Below are 16,947 nucleotides of genomic sequence, written 5' to 3'. Positions count from 1 at the left end.
ATGTTTCAAAATGGGAGCACTTTGCCTAGCCGGTGTGCAGGGCTTCTGAATCAATGCACCTACTAACAACCGTGTAACATGAATAAAAAAGGAGAGCGAGCCTTTATCGTTGGCTTTTCTACAGACATGTTTGATGATTGACTAAGAATACCTTGAAGATCGACCAGTCAGCGACTGTGCTTTAGAATATTCAGAAGGCTGGGGTAGTACCGGCTGTCACCAGGAGAGGGCAGTAGAGCCTTTAGGACATTAGAACCTTCTCTCTGGGTTAGGTTGCCCAGGGGACAAAGATTTATCCTCAATAATTTTTCAACCTTTCAGATTTGTCATTTAACTCCATCGATCAGCACCCCACATTGAAATGTTTTTAGAAACAGAATTAAATCATGTTTGTAACACTTGATTACTTTAGCATTTCTTGTTCTCAGTCTTCCATGATATTGTGATGCAGCCTTTCTTTACTGTGTGTGATGTCATGTTTTAAAGGAAGTGTTTCATCATGTTTTTCCTATTTGATGGATGGTAATGAAGGAACAGTGTTGCTGCTTCAGTTGTATTATGCAATTGCTAGTTATTATCTGGTGCTTAATGAGGGATTTGGGCCCTGTTTAGATCCACTCAAACACTGCCTTTCCGCCTCCCCTCCTTTCTGTCATTTTGTGAGGAAGGATGAGGTACATATTTGAACTGAAGGAATATAAAGCTACTGTGGCTTGTGATGTCTTGAGGTGAACCCTGGTTGTAAAAAGACACCTGGAAGGTTGACAGGATTTAACATTTAATAAGTCATACTCTTCCAGCAGTGTGGAGGAGTTTTGGTTCTTGTGATCAATGTTCCCTTAAAATAATTTAGGCGCTGAGCAAATTTCAGGTCTGCTTAGCACAAACTTGTTGAATGTTGTGAAGGTTCTGTGCAACTTCCGGCGCGTTTACTGAGGCTGTACCGGCTTTACAGTTACATTTTCAGACAGTGGTCAAGTAGGCTACTGTGGCTATGTGATCATAATGTAGGCCTACCAGAGTGGCCTACCATCAAAACAATGGAGAAAATGCATCCCATAACATTTGAACATGGAAATAGCTGTTGTATCATTCAGCCCACAGTAGCAGCCAATGTGTGGTTTGTGTAGAGGACGAGTCATAGTTCCTATTCTGGTGGGTTCTGCCTAAAACACAATCTCTTGCATAGTTTTGCATACTAAGTCTTGCATAGTTCATTTTGTTTCGGTATGTTACATGGAAAGCGGTTAATATTTCATTGATTCTCTGACAATTCCCACAGTAAAGGGAAACATTGAGAGTGAATTACAGGGAGAAAACTCTAGAAAGTTGAGTGAAGTTAAATCTCGTGCTTCATCTTAGAGGGAACATTGCTTGTGATTTATAGTTGAATGTCTCCGCAGCACAAGCCAGCAGGTTGACCTCTAGAGTTCGGAGAACAGTAGAAAACATATGACATTTCACTGGAAAGAAAACATGACTGTGTAAAAATAACAAACAATGCAGTGTTACTTTTTATGGGGAGGAAATGAATAAACCATTTAAAACACAACGCTGTCTCATGGTGTGTTTCTGATTTTAATAAAGTCTATCGATATAAAAATTCAGCAGACGTGATATAGAACTCAATGTATTACAATATAAAGTGGTATCACCGATACTAAAACTAGCTTCATGTTCATCACAATACTAAAACTAGCTTCATGTTCATCACCGATACTAAAACTAGCTTCATGTTCATCACCGATACTAAAACTAGCTTTGTGTTCATCACCGATACTAAAACTAGCTTTGTGTTCATCACCGATACTAAAACTAGCTTTGTGTTCATCACAATACTAAAACTAGCTTCATGTTCATCACCGATACTAAAACTAGCTTCATGTTCATCACCGATACTAAAACTAGCTTCATGTTCATCACCGATACTAAAACTAGCTTCATGTTCATCACAATACTAAAACTAGCTTCATGTTCATCACAATACTAAAACTAGCTTCATGTTCATCACAATACTAAAACTAGCTTCATGTTCATCACAATACTAAAACTAGCTTCATGTTCATCACCGATACTAAAACTAGCTTTGTGTTCATCACCGATACTAAAACTAGCTTTGTGTTCATCACCGATACTAAAACTAGCTTCATGTTCATCACCGATACTAAAACTAGCTTCATGTTCATCACAATACTAAAACTAGCTTCATGTTCATCACCGATACTAAAACTAGCTTCATGTTCATCACCGATACTAAAACTAGCTTCATGTTCATCACCGATACTAAAACTAGCTTCATGTTCATCACCGATACTAAAACTAGCTTCATGTTCATCACGATACTAAAACTAGCTTCATGTTCATCACAATACTAAAACTAGCTTCATGTTCATCACGATACTAAAACTAGCTTCATGTTCATCACCGATACTAAAACTAGCTTCATGTTCATCACGATACTAAAACTAGCTTCATGTTCATCACCGATACTAAAACTAGCTTTGTGTTCATCACCGATACTAAAACTAGCTTCATGTTCATCACCGATACTAAAACTAGCTTCATGTTCATCACGATACTAAAACTAGCTTCATGTTCATCACCGATACTAAAACTAGCTTTGTGTTCATCACCGATACTAAAACTAGCTTTGTGTTCATCACCGATACTAAAACTAGCTTTGTGTTCATCACCGATACTAAAACTAGCTTTGTGTTCATCACCGATACTAAAACTAGCTTCGTGTTCATCACCGATACTAAAACTAGCTTTGTGTTCATCACCGATACTAAAACTAGCTTTGTGTTCATCACCGATACTAAAACTAGCTTTGTGTATATCACCGATACTAAAACTAGCTTCGTGTTCATCACCGATACTAAAACTAGCTTCGTGTTCTTCTGTGGAGTCCAATCAAGTTGTAGAAACATCTCAAGGCTGATCAATGGAAGCAGGATGCACCTGAGCTCCATTTCTAGTCTCATAGCAAAGGGTCTGAATACATCTGTAAATAAGGTTTTTCTGTTAGCGAAAAATGTCTTAACCTGTTTTCTTTTTATTTTGCTGACAAGGTAAAAATCAGTCCATGAGCAAGGCAGTTAGCCCACTCACTGTTCCTAGGCCGTCATTGTAAATAAGAATTTGTTCTTAACTGACTTGCCTAGTTAAAGGTTAAATAAATAAAAAATATGACATTTGTAATGTCTTTTGTAACTTCTGTGAGTAATGTTTACTGTTCATTTTTATTTATTTCACTTTTGTATATTATCTACTTCACTTGCTTTGGCAATGTTAACATGTGTTTCCCATGCCAATAAAGCCCCTTGAATTGAATTGAGGGGAGGAAGGAGAAGAGAGTGGAGTAGGGGGAGGGAAAGCAACATATTTCACCAACTCACTTAGATTGTGGTCAAATTATACAAAATGTGTGAGTGTGCGATGATGATGGTGGGCTGGTATTTCTGTATCAGTGCGTCACATGAGGCTGCTGAGGGGAGAACGGCTCATAATAACTGTAACGGCATAAATGGAATGGCATCAAACACCTAGAAACCATGTGTTTGATGTATTTGATACCATTCCACCTATTCTGCTCCAGTCTTACAACGACCCTGTTCTCTCCAATTAAGGTGCCACCAACCTCCTGTGCAGTGGGTGTACTATAGCAGGGTTGTATTTGGGGTGCTAGGGGCAGGGAGTGTGTCTAGGCCTCGGGGGTAAAATGGCTATGGGGAGGTGTAGGGGTTGATTTTGGAATACAGAAAGACTCCTTTTCTCATGTTAAAATCCCCAAATACATGATGTACCTGCCGTCCCAAATGTATCCACAAGGGGGCGACATATAACCTATCGGCACTATGGCTTCATCACAGCCCTGTTCATGGCTAGAAGGGATACAGCTTTTGTCAAATTAACGTTAAAAATATACATTTTGTTAATTTTCGTTAACCTTTACTCTTTTCCAAAACTAAACCTAATTCTCCTAACCTGCTACGAAAAGTCGTTCTGACAAAAGCTGTGTCCATCTAGTCAAAAACCCTCCGCTTCCCTCCCACTTGTGTTGGTCCGTGAGGAAGTCGCAAGATGGCTGACAGCGCTCGGAAGTATGCTCCCTTCCTCCACATGAAGTCGTGAGTTTGGAAGTATGCTCCCTTCCTCCACATGAAGTCGTGAGTTTGGAAGTAAGCGAGGGAGTTTGTATCAGGCGTTTGTTTTTATTTAAGTTATTGTATTTCTCCAAACAGCCCATTTCATTCCTGTGGACCCAGTTAGCTAAAAGCTCCTGTAGATGGCTAACGGTATCAACATATACATTACCTAGTACATTACATTAGCTAGCACTTGCAATTCGAACTAGTCTAACAAATATTTGCACTGTCAGGTTAAGTATTCCGCTGTAGTCATGTTCACTAACTAGATCATTCGCAGAGGGTTTCTTCGTGTGAACCAGGATTATAACTTTGGAGTTGGAAGCATCGCCCAAATCATAACTACAGATGGCCAGTCAGCTGCCAGTCACATTTTCAGGTGTTAACTAGTTAAGGACTAGTCAACGAGAAACTTCAGTTGTTTTGCTGGCAGTTTACCACAATACTACCAGGGATGGACACACACGACCAAATGTAGCAACGTTAGCCAGGTTGCTAACCAGCTAGGCAGGGTTGGGGGGCGCAACTAGCTACCGGCGACAACAGCCGTGTAGTCAGTCAGTTACTGTCAGAGACGAGTTAGTCAGCCGCCCGTTTCCAGTTAGCTACCAGATTGACACCAACCGAGCCTTCCCCCGGACAGACCCACCGGCTCAACAACACCGGGATGGGCGTGCAGGGCTTCCAGGAGTATCTGGAGAAACGGTGTCCCGGGGCTGCCATCCCCGTGGACCTCCTCAAACTAGGCCGTACTGCGGGACGCCAGCACCACCACCCCGGCCCTCTGCCCCTTCCACCACCGGCCCGGATACTCATCGATGCTGACTCCGGTCTGCAGCGTCTGTACGGCGGCTACCAGACGGACTGGGTGTGCGGCGGGGAGTGGAACGCCATGCTGGGATACCTGTCCGCTCTGTCCCAGGCCTGTCTGTACCAGGGCGGGCTGGAGCTGGTCGTGGTGTTCAACGGGACCCTGGGGAAGGAGCGGTGGCCGGAGTGGGCACGCCGGGCCCAGGGGCAACGCCAGACGGCCCAGCTCATCGTTAACCACGTCGGCAGTAAGGCCACTCCGCCTCCCCGCGCCTGGTTCCTGCCTCCTGCCTGCCTCAGTCACTGTGTCCGCCTCGCCATGTTCCGCTTCAGAGTGCGGGTGAGTAACGAGCAGTAGCTGGCTAGCTAAGAATAATGATATAGCAGATGAACACTAAGTCTGGTTTCTGGACTGATAATGAAGGGGGGGGGGGGGGGGGGGGTAAAAAATAAATTGTAGTGATAAGAGGGGATGGTCAAGAGGCAGTGTTTGAGCCAGTGGCTGTGATAGAGGCAGGTGACATTTGTTTTTACATGGAGCACATGTGCTCTTAAGTTAAAAATTGTAGCTGCACACAATGTAGGACTACAATTAAAAATATGTAAGGTATTAATGTCATTTTGGCATTTTGTAAAAAAAATAAAATAAAAAAATGTCACCTGGAGAGGCCTGCCTCTAACTGCCACAGTCGCTGGTTCAAGGACTGCCTGTTGACTGTTCCCTCTTAAATAGGCCGTCATTGTAAATACGATTTTGTTCTTAACTAACTTGTCTAAAGGTTAAATAAAAAAATGTATTCAAAGAATTGTCAGTCATAACAAAATACAGGTTTTGAGAATACAAACAATATATTTGTATGATTGAGATATAACCAACATTGCACCTATGTGAATCCAAGCTACTTCATTGTCCTTTCTGTGCCACCATGTTTGCATACTACTGAAGCTGCGGGACAGCAAAGGAAGAATTACAATTATTACCTGGGTGATTTAAAAAAAAATATATAAATTCTAGTGGCACTGGTGCTCCCAAATTCCATATTTAAGAGCATATGCCCCCACAATGGTAACACTGTAGATCCCTGACAGGGTGCAGTGATGCAGAGGCTAATGCTTAACTAATGTGATATTGGTTGAATGTTGCCAGTGGACTGACTGACCTCTGGATGAACTACTACTGGACTGACTGACCTCTGGATGAACTACTACTGGACTGACTGACCTCTGGATGAACTAATACTGGACTGACTGACCTCTGGATGAACTACTACTGGACTGACTGACCTCTGGATGAACTACTACTGGACTGACTGACCTCTGGATGAACTACTACTGGACTGACTGACCTCTGGATGAACTACTACTGGACTGACTGACCTCTGGATGAACTACTACTGGACTGACTGACCTCTGGATGAACTACTCCTGGACTGACTGACCTCTGGATGAACTACTACTGGACTGACTGACCTCTGGATGAACTACTACTGGACTGACTGACCTCTGGATGAACTACTCCTGGACTGACTGACCTTTGGATGAACTACTCCTGGACTGACTGACCTCTGGATGAACTACTACTGGACTGACTGACCTCTGGATGAACTACTACTGGACTGACTGACCTCTGGATGAACTACTACTGGACTGACTGACCTCTGGATGAACTACTCCTGGACTGACTGACCTCTGGATGAACTACTACTGGACTGACTGACCTCTGGATGAACTACTACTGGACTGACTGACCTCTGGATGAACTACTCCTGGACTGACTGACCTCTGGATGAACTACTCCTGGACTGACTGACCTCTGGATGAACTACTCCTGGACTGACTGACCTCTGGATGAACTACTCCTGGACTGACTGACCTCTGGATGAACTACTCCTGGACTGACTGACCTCTGGATGAACTACTCCTGGACTGACTGACCTCTGGATGAACTACTCCTGGACTGACTGACCTCTGGATGAGTAGTGCACTATATATGGAATCTGCCCTGGTCTAAAGTAGTGCACTATATATGGAATCTGCCCTGGTCTAAAGTAGTGCACTATATATGGAATCTGCCCTGATCTAAATTAGTGCACTATATATGGAATCTGCCCTGGTCTAAAGTAGTGCACAAGCCTATACAGGGAATAGGGTGCCATTTGGATCCAGCCAGGGGTTACAGATTGGGATGAAATGTACACAGCTGTGCACTGTATACTTGTAGTGTTGCACGGTATACCGAAACTTCAGTCCTATTTAGATACCAAAAACCCCTGTTTGGAACTAGAATTTGTAATGTTCCGTACTTCTGTCAAAGGTCTCGCATGATTTAATCCTTTAAGACTATATCAGTGTAGCTCCTTTTTATAGCGTGAAGAGCAAAGTACCTGCTCTGCTCAGGCCTACTCATTCATTGCTATAGCTGTCTGGGCTGCATTGTTAGCTCATCAAAAGGGACCATGGCTCTCCTCGTTCTCCTAGAAGCTTGGGTGCTGTGTAAAACCATGGCTCTTTCCCAGAAGCTTGGGTGCTGTGTACAACCATGGCTCTTTCCCAGAAGCTTGGGTGCTGTGTAAAACCATGGCGTTCTCCCAGAAGTTTGGGTGCTGTGTAAAACCATCGCGTTCTCCTAGAAGCTGTGTAAAACCATGGCGTTCTCCTAGAAGCTTGGGTGCTGTGTAAAACCATGGCACTCTCCCAGAAGCTTGGGTGCTGTGTAAAACCATGGCTCTTTCCCAGAAGCTTAGGTGCTGTGTAAAACCATGGCTCTTTCCCAGAAGCTTGGGTGCTGTGTAAAACCATGGCGTTCTCCCAGAAGCTTGGGTGCTGTGTAAAACCATGGCGTTCTCCCAGAAGTTTGGGTGCTGTGTAAAACCATGGCGTTCTCCTAGAAGCTGTGTAAAACCATGGCGTTCTCCTAGAAGCTTGGGTGCTGTGTAAAACCATGGCACTCTCCCAGAAGCTTGGGTGCTGTGTAAAACCATGGTGTTCTCCTAGAAGCTTGGGTGCTGTGTAAAACCATGGCACTCTCCCAGAAGCTTGGGTGCTGTGTAAAACCATGGCTCTCTACCAGAAGCTTGGGTGCTGTGTAAAACCATGGTGTTCTCCTAGAAGCTTGGGTGCTGTGTAAAACCATGGCGTTCTCCTAGAAGCTTGGGTGCTGTGTAAAACCATGGCGTTCTCCTAGAAGCTTGGGTGCTGTGTAAAACCATGGCGTATGGGACTGGGCACGAAGTGCAATTGAGGCCATCAGGTGTGTACCATTCATGAGTCAATTGTCTTAGGTGTCTACTCATTTGGATACATATTAAATACATTATATCACTCATGTTGCACAGAAGTTAACACTCTTAAGTAATGCATCACGGCATGTAGAAACTGTTAATTACTGTTCGCAAAACAATGTCCAAACAGGCTAGAACACTTTACAATGCAAGATGATACCTGTAGCTTCCAGCTTTAATTGTAGGATAGATTTCCTTGCTAGCTTGTAGCTGAATTTACTACCCGAGTACTTTGTTTCAAATATGCAAACCATAACACACAATATGTTGATTGTTACCAAAAACGTTACTTCACTTGGTCTCCCTAGCCACCTAAAACTCATTCACTTGTTCATCTTCCTCACCTCCATCTTGTTTCAACTAGATTCCGTAGCCAGTCAGATTCAAGAACCACATTCTGCCTTGTGAATGACATCATTAATTAAACAGCCCACACCTTTATAAAATATTGCCTCTTCTATGCAAATGTTGTTGATCAGTACAATAAAATGTTCTACTAGCAGCTGCCAATAAAATAATTCCTGTGGAAGGGATTGTTTGTCTGTAGCCCGACGATATCAGCCGAAACAAGCTGAATACTGAGTTTTAGGGATTGTTTGTCTGTAGCCCGACGATATCAGCCGAAACAAGCTGAATACTGAGTTGTAGGGATTGTTTGTCTGTAGCCCGACGATATCAGCCGAAACAAGCTGAATACTGAGTTTTAGGGATTGTTTGTCTGTAGCCCGACGATATCAGCCGAAACAAGCTGAATACTGAGTTGTAGGGATTGTTTGTCTGTAGCCCGACGATATCAGCCGAAACAAGCTGAATACTGAGTTTTAGGGATTGTTTGTCTGTAGCCCCACGATATCAGCCGAAACAAGCTGAATACTGAGTTGTAGGGATTGTTTGTCTGTAGCCCCACGATATCAACCGAAACAAGCTGAATACTGAGTTTTAGGGATTGTTTGTCTGTAGCCCCACGATATCAGCCGAAACAAGCTGAATACTGAGTTTTAGGGATTGTTTGTCTGTAGCCCCACGATATCAGCCGAAACAAGCTGAATACTGAGTTTTAGGGATTGTTTGTCTGTAGCCCCACGATATCAGCCGAAACAAGCTGAATACTGAGTTTTAGGGATTGTTTGTCTGTAGCCCCACGATATCAGCCGAAACAAGCTGAATACTGAGTTGTAGGGATTGTTTGTCTGTAGCCCCACGATATCAGCCGAAACAAGCTGAATACTGAGTTTTAGGGATTGTTTGTCTGTAGCCCGACGATATCAGCCGAAACAAGCTGAATACTGAGTTTTAGGGATTGTTTGTCTGTAGCCCGACGATATCAGCCGAAACAAGCTGAATACTGAGTTTTAGGGATTGTTTGTCTGTAGCCCGACGATATCAGCCGAAACAAGCTGAATACTGAGTTTTAGGGATTGTTTGTCTGTAGCCCCACGATATCAGCCGAAACAAGCTGAATACTGAGTTGTAGGGATTGTTTGTCTGTAGCCCGACGATATCAGCCGAAACAAGCTGAATACTGAGTTTTAGGGATTGTTTGTCTGTAGCCCCACGATATCAGCCGAAACAAGCTGAATACTGAGTTTTAGGGATTGTTTGTCTGTAGCCCCACGATATCAGCCGAAACAAGCTGAATACTGAGTTTTAGGGATTGTTTGTCTGTAGCCCCACGATATCAGCCGAAACAAGCTGAATACTGAGTTTTAGGGATTGTTTGTCTGTAGCCCGACGATATCAGCCGAAACAAGCTGAATACTGAGTTGTAGGCGTTCACTCTCCTATTGAATATGTATTCACCTGCATTGTGAATAGATCTAGGCTACATCTTCATTTAGCCAGTTTATCAATAGACATTTACCATTCAAATGATTTCCTTTTGTATTTAGATTTGTAAAAACAAAGTCAAATTGATTTGTATAATTGATTCAATAATGACTGTCTCTTGAAAATATTCATAATGTTCAAATGTAATGATATTGAGCTCAAGAGGCCCAGCAGTAGCTGAGTTTGTCTGGATCAAGTGCCAGTCAGAGTTCTGGTATGGTGACTAATACTAACACTAATAGGTAGTGGAGAGTAGCCCAGTAAATCAGTGTATGCCTGTTTGTGTTCATACATAATACTGTTCTTGCTGGGGTGGTCTGTCAGTCTTCTACCCTCACTTCAAGACAGGGACTAGAGGCTGGTCTTTGGTGACACACCTGGAACTAAGCTTTTATATTTTAACAGCCCTATTTGACCAGGTATACATTTATTTGTACCTTTTATTTATCTCGGCAAGTCAGTTAAGAACAAATTCTTATTTTCAATGACACCCTAGGAACAGTGGGTTATCTGCCTTGTTCAGGGGCAGAAAGACAGATTTTTACCTTGTCAGCTCAGGGATTCAATCTTACAACCTTTCGGTTACTAGTCCAACGCTCTAACCACTAGGCTACCTGCTGCCGCAATACATGCATGATAGCCCCTATTCCACCTGTTGCTAAGGGTAACTACCTGGTTGTTCAGCATCACCATATGGTCAGATGAGGGTTGGCTGGGACCTGTTATGGTAATGAGTGCTAGGTGGGACCTGTTATGGTAATGCGTGCTGGGTGGGACGTGTTATGGTAATGCGTGCTGGGTGGGACGTGTTATGGTAATGCGTGCTGGGTGGGACGTGTTATGGTAATGCGTGCTGGGTGGGACCTGTTATGGTAATGGGTGCCAGGTGGGACCTGTTATGGTAATGGGTGCTGGGTGGGACCTGTTATGGTAATGGGTGCTGGGTGGGACCTGTTATGGTAATGGGTGCTGGGTGGGACCTGTTATGGTAATGAGTGCTGGGTGGGACCTGCTATGGTAATGAGTGCTGGGTGGGACCTGCTATGGTAATGAGTGCTGGGTGGGACCTGTTATGGTAATGAGTGCTGGGTGGGACCTGTTATGGTAATGAGTGCTGGGTGGGACCTGTTATGGTAATGAGTGCTGGGTGGGACCTGTTATGGTAATGAGTGCTGGGTGGGACCTGTTATGGTAATGAGTGCTGGGTGGGACCTGTTATGGTAATGAGTGCTGGGTGGGACCTGTTATGGTAATGTGTGCTGGGTGGGATAAAGGCTGTGGGGCAGACTACTGGTGTACTTACTGTATCTTCTATACCATGGCACTTTGGTCAACATTTCAGCATGGTGGCCTTTCTACAGGGTTAGAGGAGGGTTTAAGATGTGTAATATTGTATACAGATGTACGATATATCGGTGAACGAATCGGATATCTAGTTTAACGCCCCGAGGTGCAAAGCCGATGTCAACGCTGATGTGCATACCTATATAACATAAGTACGTGATGTAATGACGCCACAAAGATTTTTTCGCTATACGTGCAACACAGCATTCCTAAACTAACACACAATGTCTGCTCTGTGGATCGAGCAGTCATTTGAAAGACTAACAAAATTTCAGCGAGACAACTCAAAGGTGAAATCCATTAAAGCCAAGATAATGGAATTCATTGTCCTTGACAATCAACCGTTCTCTGTCGTGGGTGATGTTGGCTTTCGCCGACCGGAGTTACACAGTAATGGCATCACTGCTATTAGCTTCACGACATACTACGGAACGCCGTTTGGGTCTTTGCGTGTCAAAAAAGGTACAGTAGCACTGGCAAAGCTATACAAAAAAGTCTGCAAACACCGGCCATGAACGATGTGTTTACAATACCACGTTGGTAATAAAGCATCATTTGTTCAACCGCAACTTCTGCGGTGGCTAGCTTCAACTTGGTACCTAGATAGCACCAATACAACTAGCCTGAAACAATGACCTGTTGAAACTGCAGTCATTTTCATTATTCTTAGCAATTATTTAGTAATCCTTGTAAGTATTGTTGTTTGCCTATTGAACTTCAAGCTACTTAACCCTGTTGCCCAAAGCTAATGTTATAAGCAGCCAGCTAGCTTCATCTGGCTTCATCTGGCTCGACAGGACCGGCTAATGTGTTTTGAAGCTAGCCACAATAAGGACTGGCAAAATACTGGAGGTTGCGGTTTGCGTTCAAAATAAGTGTCATTGACAGTAATGCAAATGAATACAAATTGTAGAATTATGCCATACTTTTATTTTGAAGGCTAACTGCAAAGTCAACTATTGTGGCGAAACCTTATTGTGGCAAGCTTCACATAGATGGGTCCGACCACCATTAATCAAATAAGAACGGTCTTATAAATTAGGGTTATTTTAGATGATGACACCTAGCAATATGGTTAGGTAGTAGCTATAGCGAACTATACATCTACTGAAACAGATGTCGTGTTATTTGACAGGTCAAATAGGGTTCTCTTCTTTGACATGCAAAGACCCAAACGGCGTTCCATAGAAACCCTGGTTGAGAATGAAACGACTGAACAACGAAACGGCACAGCAAGTAAGTGAAAGAAATAGGTTTTGTATGTTTGACTGGTATTGGGGACATATGTAAATGCCAACAAAATAACTTTTTGGTCAGTGTGTGTGTAAAACCTTTATTTAACTAGGCAAGTCGGTTAAGAACAAGTTCTTATTTACAATGACGACCTACCCCGGCTAAACCCGGACGACGCTGGGCCAAGTGTGCGCCGCACTATGGGACTCCCAATCACGGCCGGATGTGATACAGCCTGGATTCGAACCAGGAACTGTAGTCACGCCTCTTGCAGTGCCTTAGACCGCTGCGTCCGTGTTAACTATTTAACTGTACTAGAATGCTTAAAAGGCCGCTAAAATCGTAAATATCGGTTATCGGTATCGTTTTTTTTTTTTTTTTTTTGACAGGGAAAATATTGGATATCGGTATCGTCCAAAAATGTCATATCGGTGCATCACTAATATTGTATTATCCAGGTTGTCCAGACGTTGGAGGACCACCACCAGGAGGTGCTGTCCCTCTACAGGGACTTTGGTTTCTGCGGTCTGATCGCCCAGGACTCAGAGTTTGCTCTCTGCAACGTGCCCGCCTACTTCTCCTCGCATGCCCTCAAACTGTCCTGGAACGGCAAGAACCTGACCACCCACCAATACCTGCTCTCTGAAGCAGCCAGACAGCTGGGTCTGAAGACACAACAACTGCCCTGCTTCGCTGCTCTGCTGGGTAGGTACAGTACCTTCAGAAAGTATTCATACCTAAAATTCCACATTTTGTGTTAAAGCCTGAATTCCAAAAGGATTTTTTTCTCTCACCGATCTACACACAATACCCCACAATAACAAAGTGAAAACATGTTTTTAGAAATGTTAGCAAAGTTATTGAAAATTAAATACAGAAATATTGTATTTACATAAATATCCACACACCTGAGTCAACACTTTGTAGAAGCACCTTTGGCGAATAAAAGATCCCAGAAATGTTAAATTACGCACAAAAAGCTTATTTCTCTAAAATGTTCGTAACACATCAAATCAAACAAATTTATTTATATAGCCCTTCGTACATCAGCTGATATCTCAAAGTGCTGTACAGAAACCCAGCCTAAAACCCCAAACAGCAAGCAATGCAGGTGTAGAACACATCCATCCAGCTGACCGGTGGGGCAAATCAAGAAGCTGATTAAACAGCATGATCATTACACAGGTGCACCTTGTGCTGGGGACAATAAAAGGCCACTCTAAAATGTGCAGTTTTATCACACAACGCTACAGATGTCTCAAGTTTTAAGGAGCATGCAATTGGCATGCTGACTGCAGGAATGTCCACCAGAGCTGTTGCCAGTGATTTGAACGTTAATTTCTCTACCAAAAGGGAAAGGGGATACCTAGTCAGTTGCTACCGGTAGCCTGTATGGTTAACGCTTTTCAGAAAATGGAATGTGGCCCCTTGAAAGCACCTCGGCTACAGAAGGTTTGTTTGTCTGGTTTTTAGGGTAGGCTACACTCCTTTTAAATGCCAACATGAAACCTCTATGAACAGACATTTTATTTGTCTGTAAAGGAATGCCGCTTCTGAAGCATGACTAAAGCCCGCCACTAGGCAACCAGAACTGTCAATCAAATATTATCTCCCAAATTAGAACTTTAAAGTTTGAAAATTACTGTGACTTAGTAGAAATAAAATTAATCTAGCTACTCTACCATAAAACACCACCGTAGCACATCAATCAGCGATGTTTATTGTCAGGGAAACAATACAGAACATTTTACCCCAGAGCAGAATTCTGTCTGATAAGATACAGACCTGATGCAGCACTTAAATTATTATATATATATATATATATATATATATTTTTTTTTAATGTCAGAAAGTTAACAATTGTCGCTATCGACATGTTTCTGTAGCTGGTAGAATAAGTTAATCACCCGGTCGTAGGCAATATTCAACATTCTACATTTTTTCTTCTTAGTTTTAACAGAAAACCGATAAACAATGGCCATTTAAACATTAAGCAAAATGGTCAATTTGTCACATCCATAGTGTTAGCTAGTTTGCTTGCTAATGTCAGCTAACAGCAAAAAAGGTTAGGAAGTCAACTGCATGGTAATGCCCACAATACACCTTCGCAAGCAGATTCTGTACAACAGGTATTCCCAAACTGGGGTAAATAAAAATGTGATTCACATTTTAAAAATGTTTTTTTTCTAAATAAAAATTCCTTTGAAAAGTAAAGTATTGACATGTTTTTTTTAAAATTGCGAGACGAGCTTAGTTTTCTTTACTAACAATAATCTTCACTTGTCTGCCCGCTTGCATGATGACGAGTTTCTCACACAGCTCTCTTATCGTTTTTTTCTTGCCTGAATGATCTGAATCTAGGATTTCAGGGACTCTCCGCAACTGAGGCTATGATTAAGAAGTTGGAGCACTTCACTGTGCATTAAGGACAACACAGGTCTTTCCATCATTGTATGATTTTTTGCTGTTGTGTGCAAATTAATTCAAGCTTACGGACAATGTCAAATCTGATATAGCGAAGCACCTGAGTTGGGTGCGCAGTTACGCAGGTACTTTCCCGAAACAGATGACACAAACAACTGGATTCGTTATCCCTTTCATGCTCTGCCTCCAGTCCACTTACCGATATCTGAATGAGAGGCTCATCGAAATTGCAACAAGTGGTTCTGTGAAAATGTAATTGAATCAGAAGCCACTGCCATATTTCTGGATTGGGCTGTGCTCAGAGTATCCTGCCTTGGCAGGATAAGACACTGATGCCCTTTGCAGCAACGTACCTATGTGAGAGTGGATTCTCGGCCCTCACTAGCATGAACTAAATACAGCCACAAACTGTGTGGGAAATGATTTGACTGAGACTCTGTCCAATACAACCCAACATTGCAGAGTAATGTGCATCCTTTCAAGCACACCCTTCTCATTAACCTGTGGTGAGTTATTCACAATTTTTGTTTTAGAAATAACGTTTTATATGTAAGATGGTTAAATAAAGAGCAAAATGATATTATTTGTGCCCTGGTCCTATAAGAGCACTTTGTCACTTCCCACGAGCCGGCTTGTGACAACTCATTCTTATGTTTAATAAATGTATGAAGTGCAGTGGTCAAATCAAACTTTATTTGTCACATGCGCCGAATACAACCAGAGTAGACTTTACCGTGAAATGCTTACTTACAAGCCCTTAACCAACAGTGCAGTTCAAGAAGAGTTAAGAATTTTTTTACAGAGTAGACTAAAATAAAAAGTAATAATATAAAGTAACACAATAAGAATAACAATGAAGCTTATATACTGGGGGCACCGGTACCGAGTCAGTGTGGAGGCTATATACAGGGGGCACCGGTACAGAGTCAGTGTGGAGCTTATATACAGGGGGTACCGGTACTGAGTCAGTGTGGAGGTTATATACAGGGGGTACCGGTACCGAGTCAGTGTGGAGGCTATATACAGGGGGTACCGGTACTGAGTCAGTGTGGAGGTTATATACAGGGGGCACCGGTACAGAGTCAGTGTGGAGGTTATATACTGGGGGCACCGGTACAGAGTCAGTGTGGAGCTTATATACAGGGGGTACCGGTACTGAGTCAGTGTGGAGGCTATATACAGGGGGTACCGGTACAGAGTCAATGTGGAGGCTATATACAGGGGGCACCGGTACCGAGTCAGTGTGGAGGCTATATACAGGGGGTACCGGTACAGAGTCAATGTGGAGGCTATATACAGGGGGTACCGGTACAGAGTCAGTGTGGAGGCTATATACAGGGGGTACCGGTACAGAGTCAATGTGGAGGCTATATACAGGGGGCACCGGTACCGAGTCAGTGTGGAGGTTATATACTGGGGGCACCGGTACCGAGTCAGTGTGGTGGCTATATACAGAGGGTACTGGTACAGAGTCAATGTGGAGGCTATATACAGGGGGTACCGGTACAGAGTCAGTGTGGTGGCTATATACAGAGGGTACTGGTACAGAGTCAATGTGGAGGCTATATACAGGGTATTACGGTACAGAGTCAATGTGGAGGCTATATACAGGGGGTACCGGTACAGAGTCAATGTGGAGACTATATACAGGGGGCACCGGTACAGAGTCAGTGTGGAGGCTATATACAGAGGGTACTGGTACAGAGTCAATGTGGAGGCTATATACAGGGGGCACCGGTACAGAGTCAGTGTGGTGGCTATATACAGGGGGTACCGGTACAGAGTCAGTGTGGAGGCTATATACAGGAGGTACCAGTACAGAGTCAATGTGGAGGCTATATACAGGGGGTACCAGTACAGAGTCAATGTGGAGACTATAT

General features: G+C 43.2%; 1 protein-coding gene across 2 annotated transcripts in view; it reads left to right on the top strand.

The window, feature by feature from the left end:
* The first annotated feature begins 3,822 nt into the window (after positions 1 to 3,822).
* LOC110492720 (constitutive coactivator of PPAR-gamma-like protein 2) overlaps positions 3,823 to 16,947 on the top strand; it is a 100,385-nt gene continuing 87,260 nt past the window's right edge. For both annotated transcript variants that reach the window (XM_036947862.2, XM_090204100.1), the window contains exons 1-2: positions 3,823 to 5,298; positions 13,102 to 13,348. In XM_036947862.2, the coding sequence (XP_036803757.2) occupies positions 4,816 to 5,298; positions 13,102 to 13,348 (730 nt within the window). In that variant the 5' untranslated portion in view covers positions 3,823 to 4,815. The remainder of the gene's footprint in view (positions 5,299 to 13,101; positions 13,349 to 16,947) is intronic.

Source organism: Oncorhynchus mykiss, chromosome 16 (genome assembly GCF_057628025.1).
Source record: "Oncorhynchus mykiss isolate SJ-2025 chromosome 16, ASM5762802v1, whole genome shotgun sequence".
Classification (NCBI taxonomy): Eukaryota; Metazoa; Chordata; class Actinopteri; order Salmoniformes; family Salmonidae; genus Oncorhynchus; species Oncorhynchus mykiss.
This window is presented reverse-complemented; position numbering and strand designations above follow the sequence as displayed.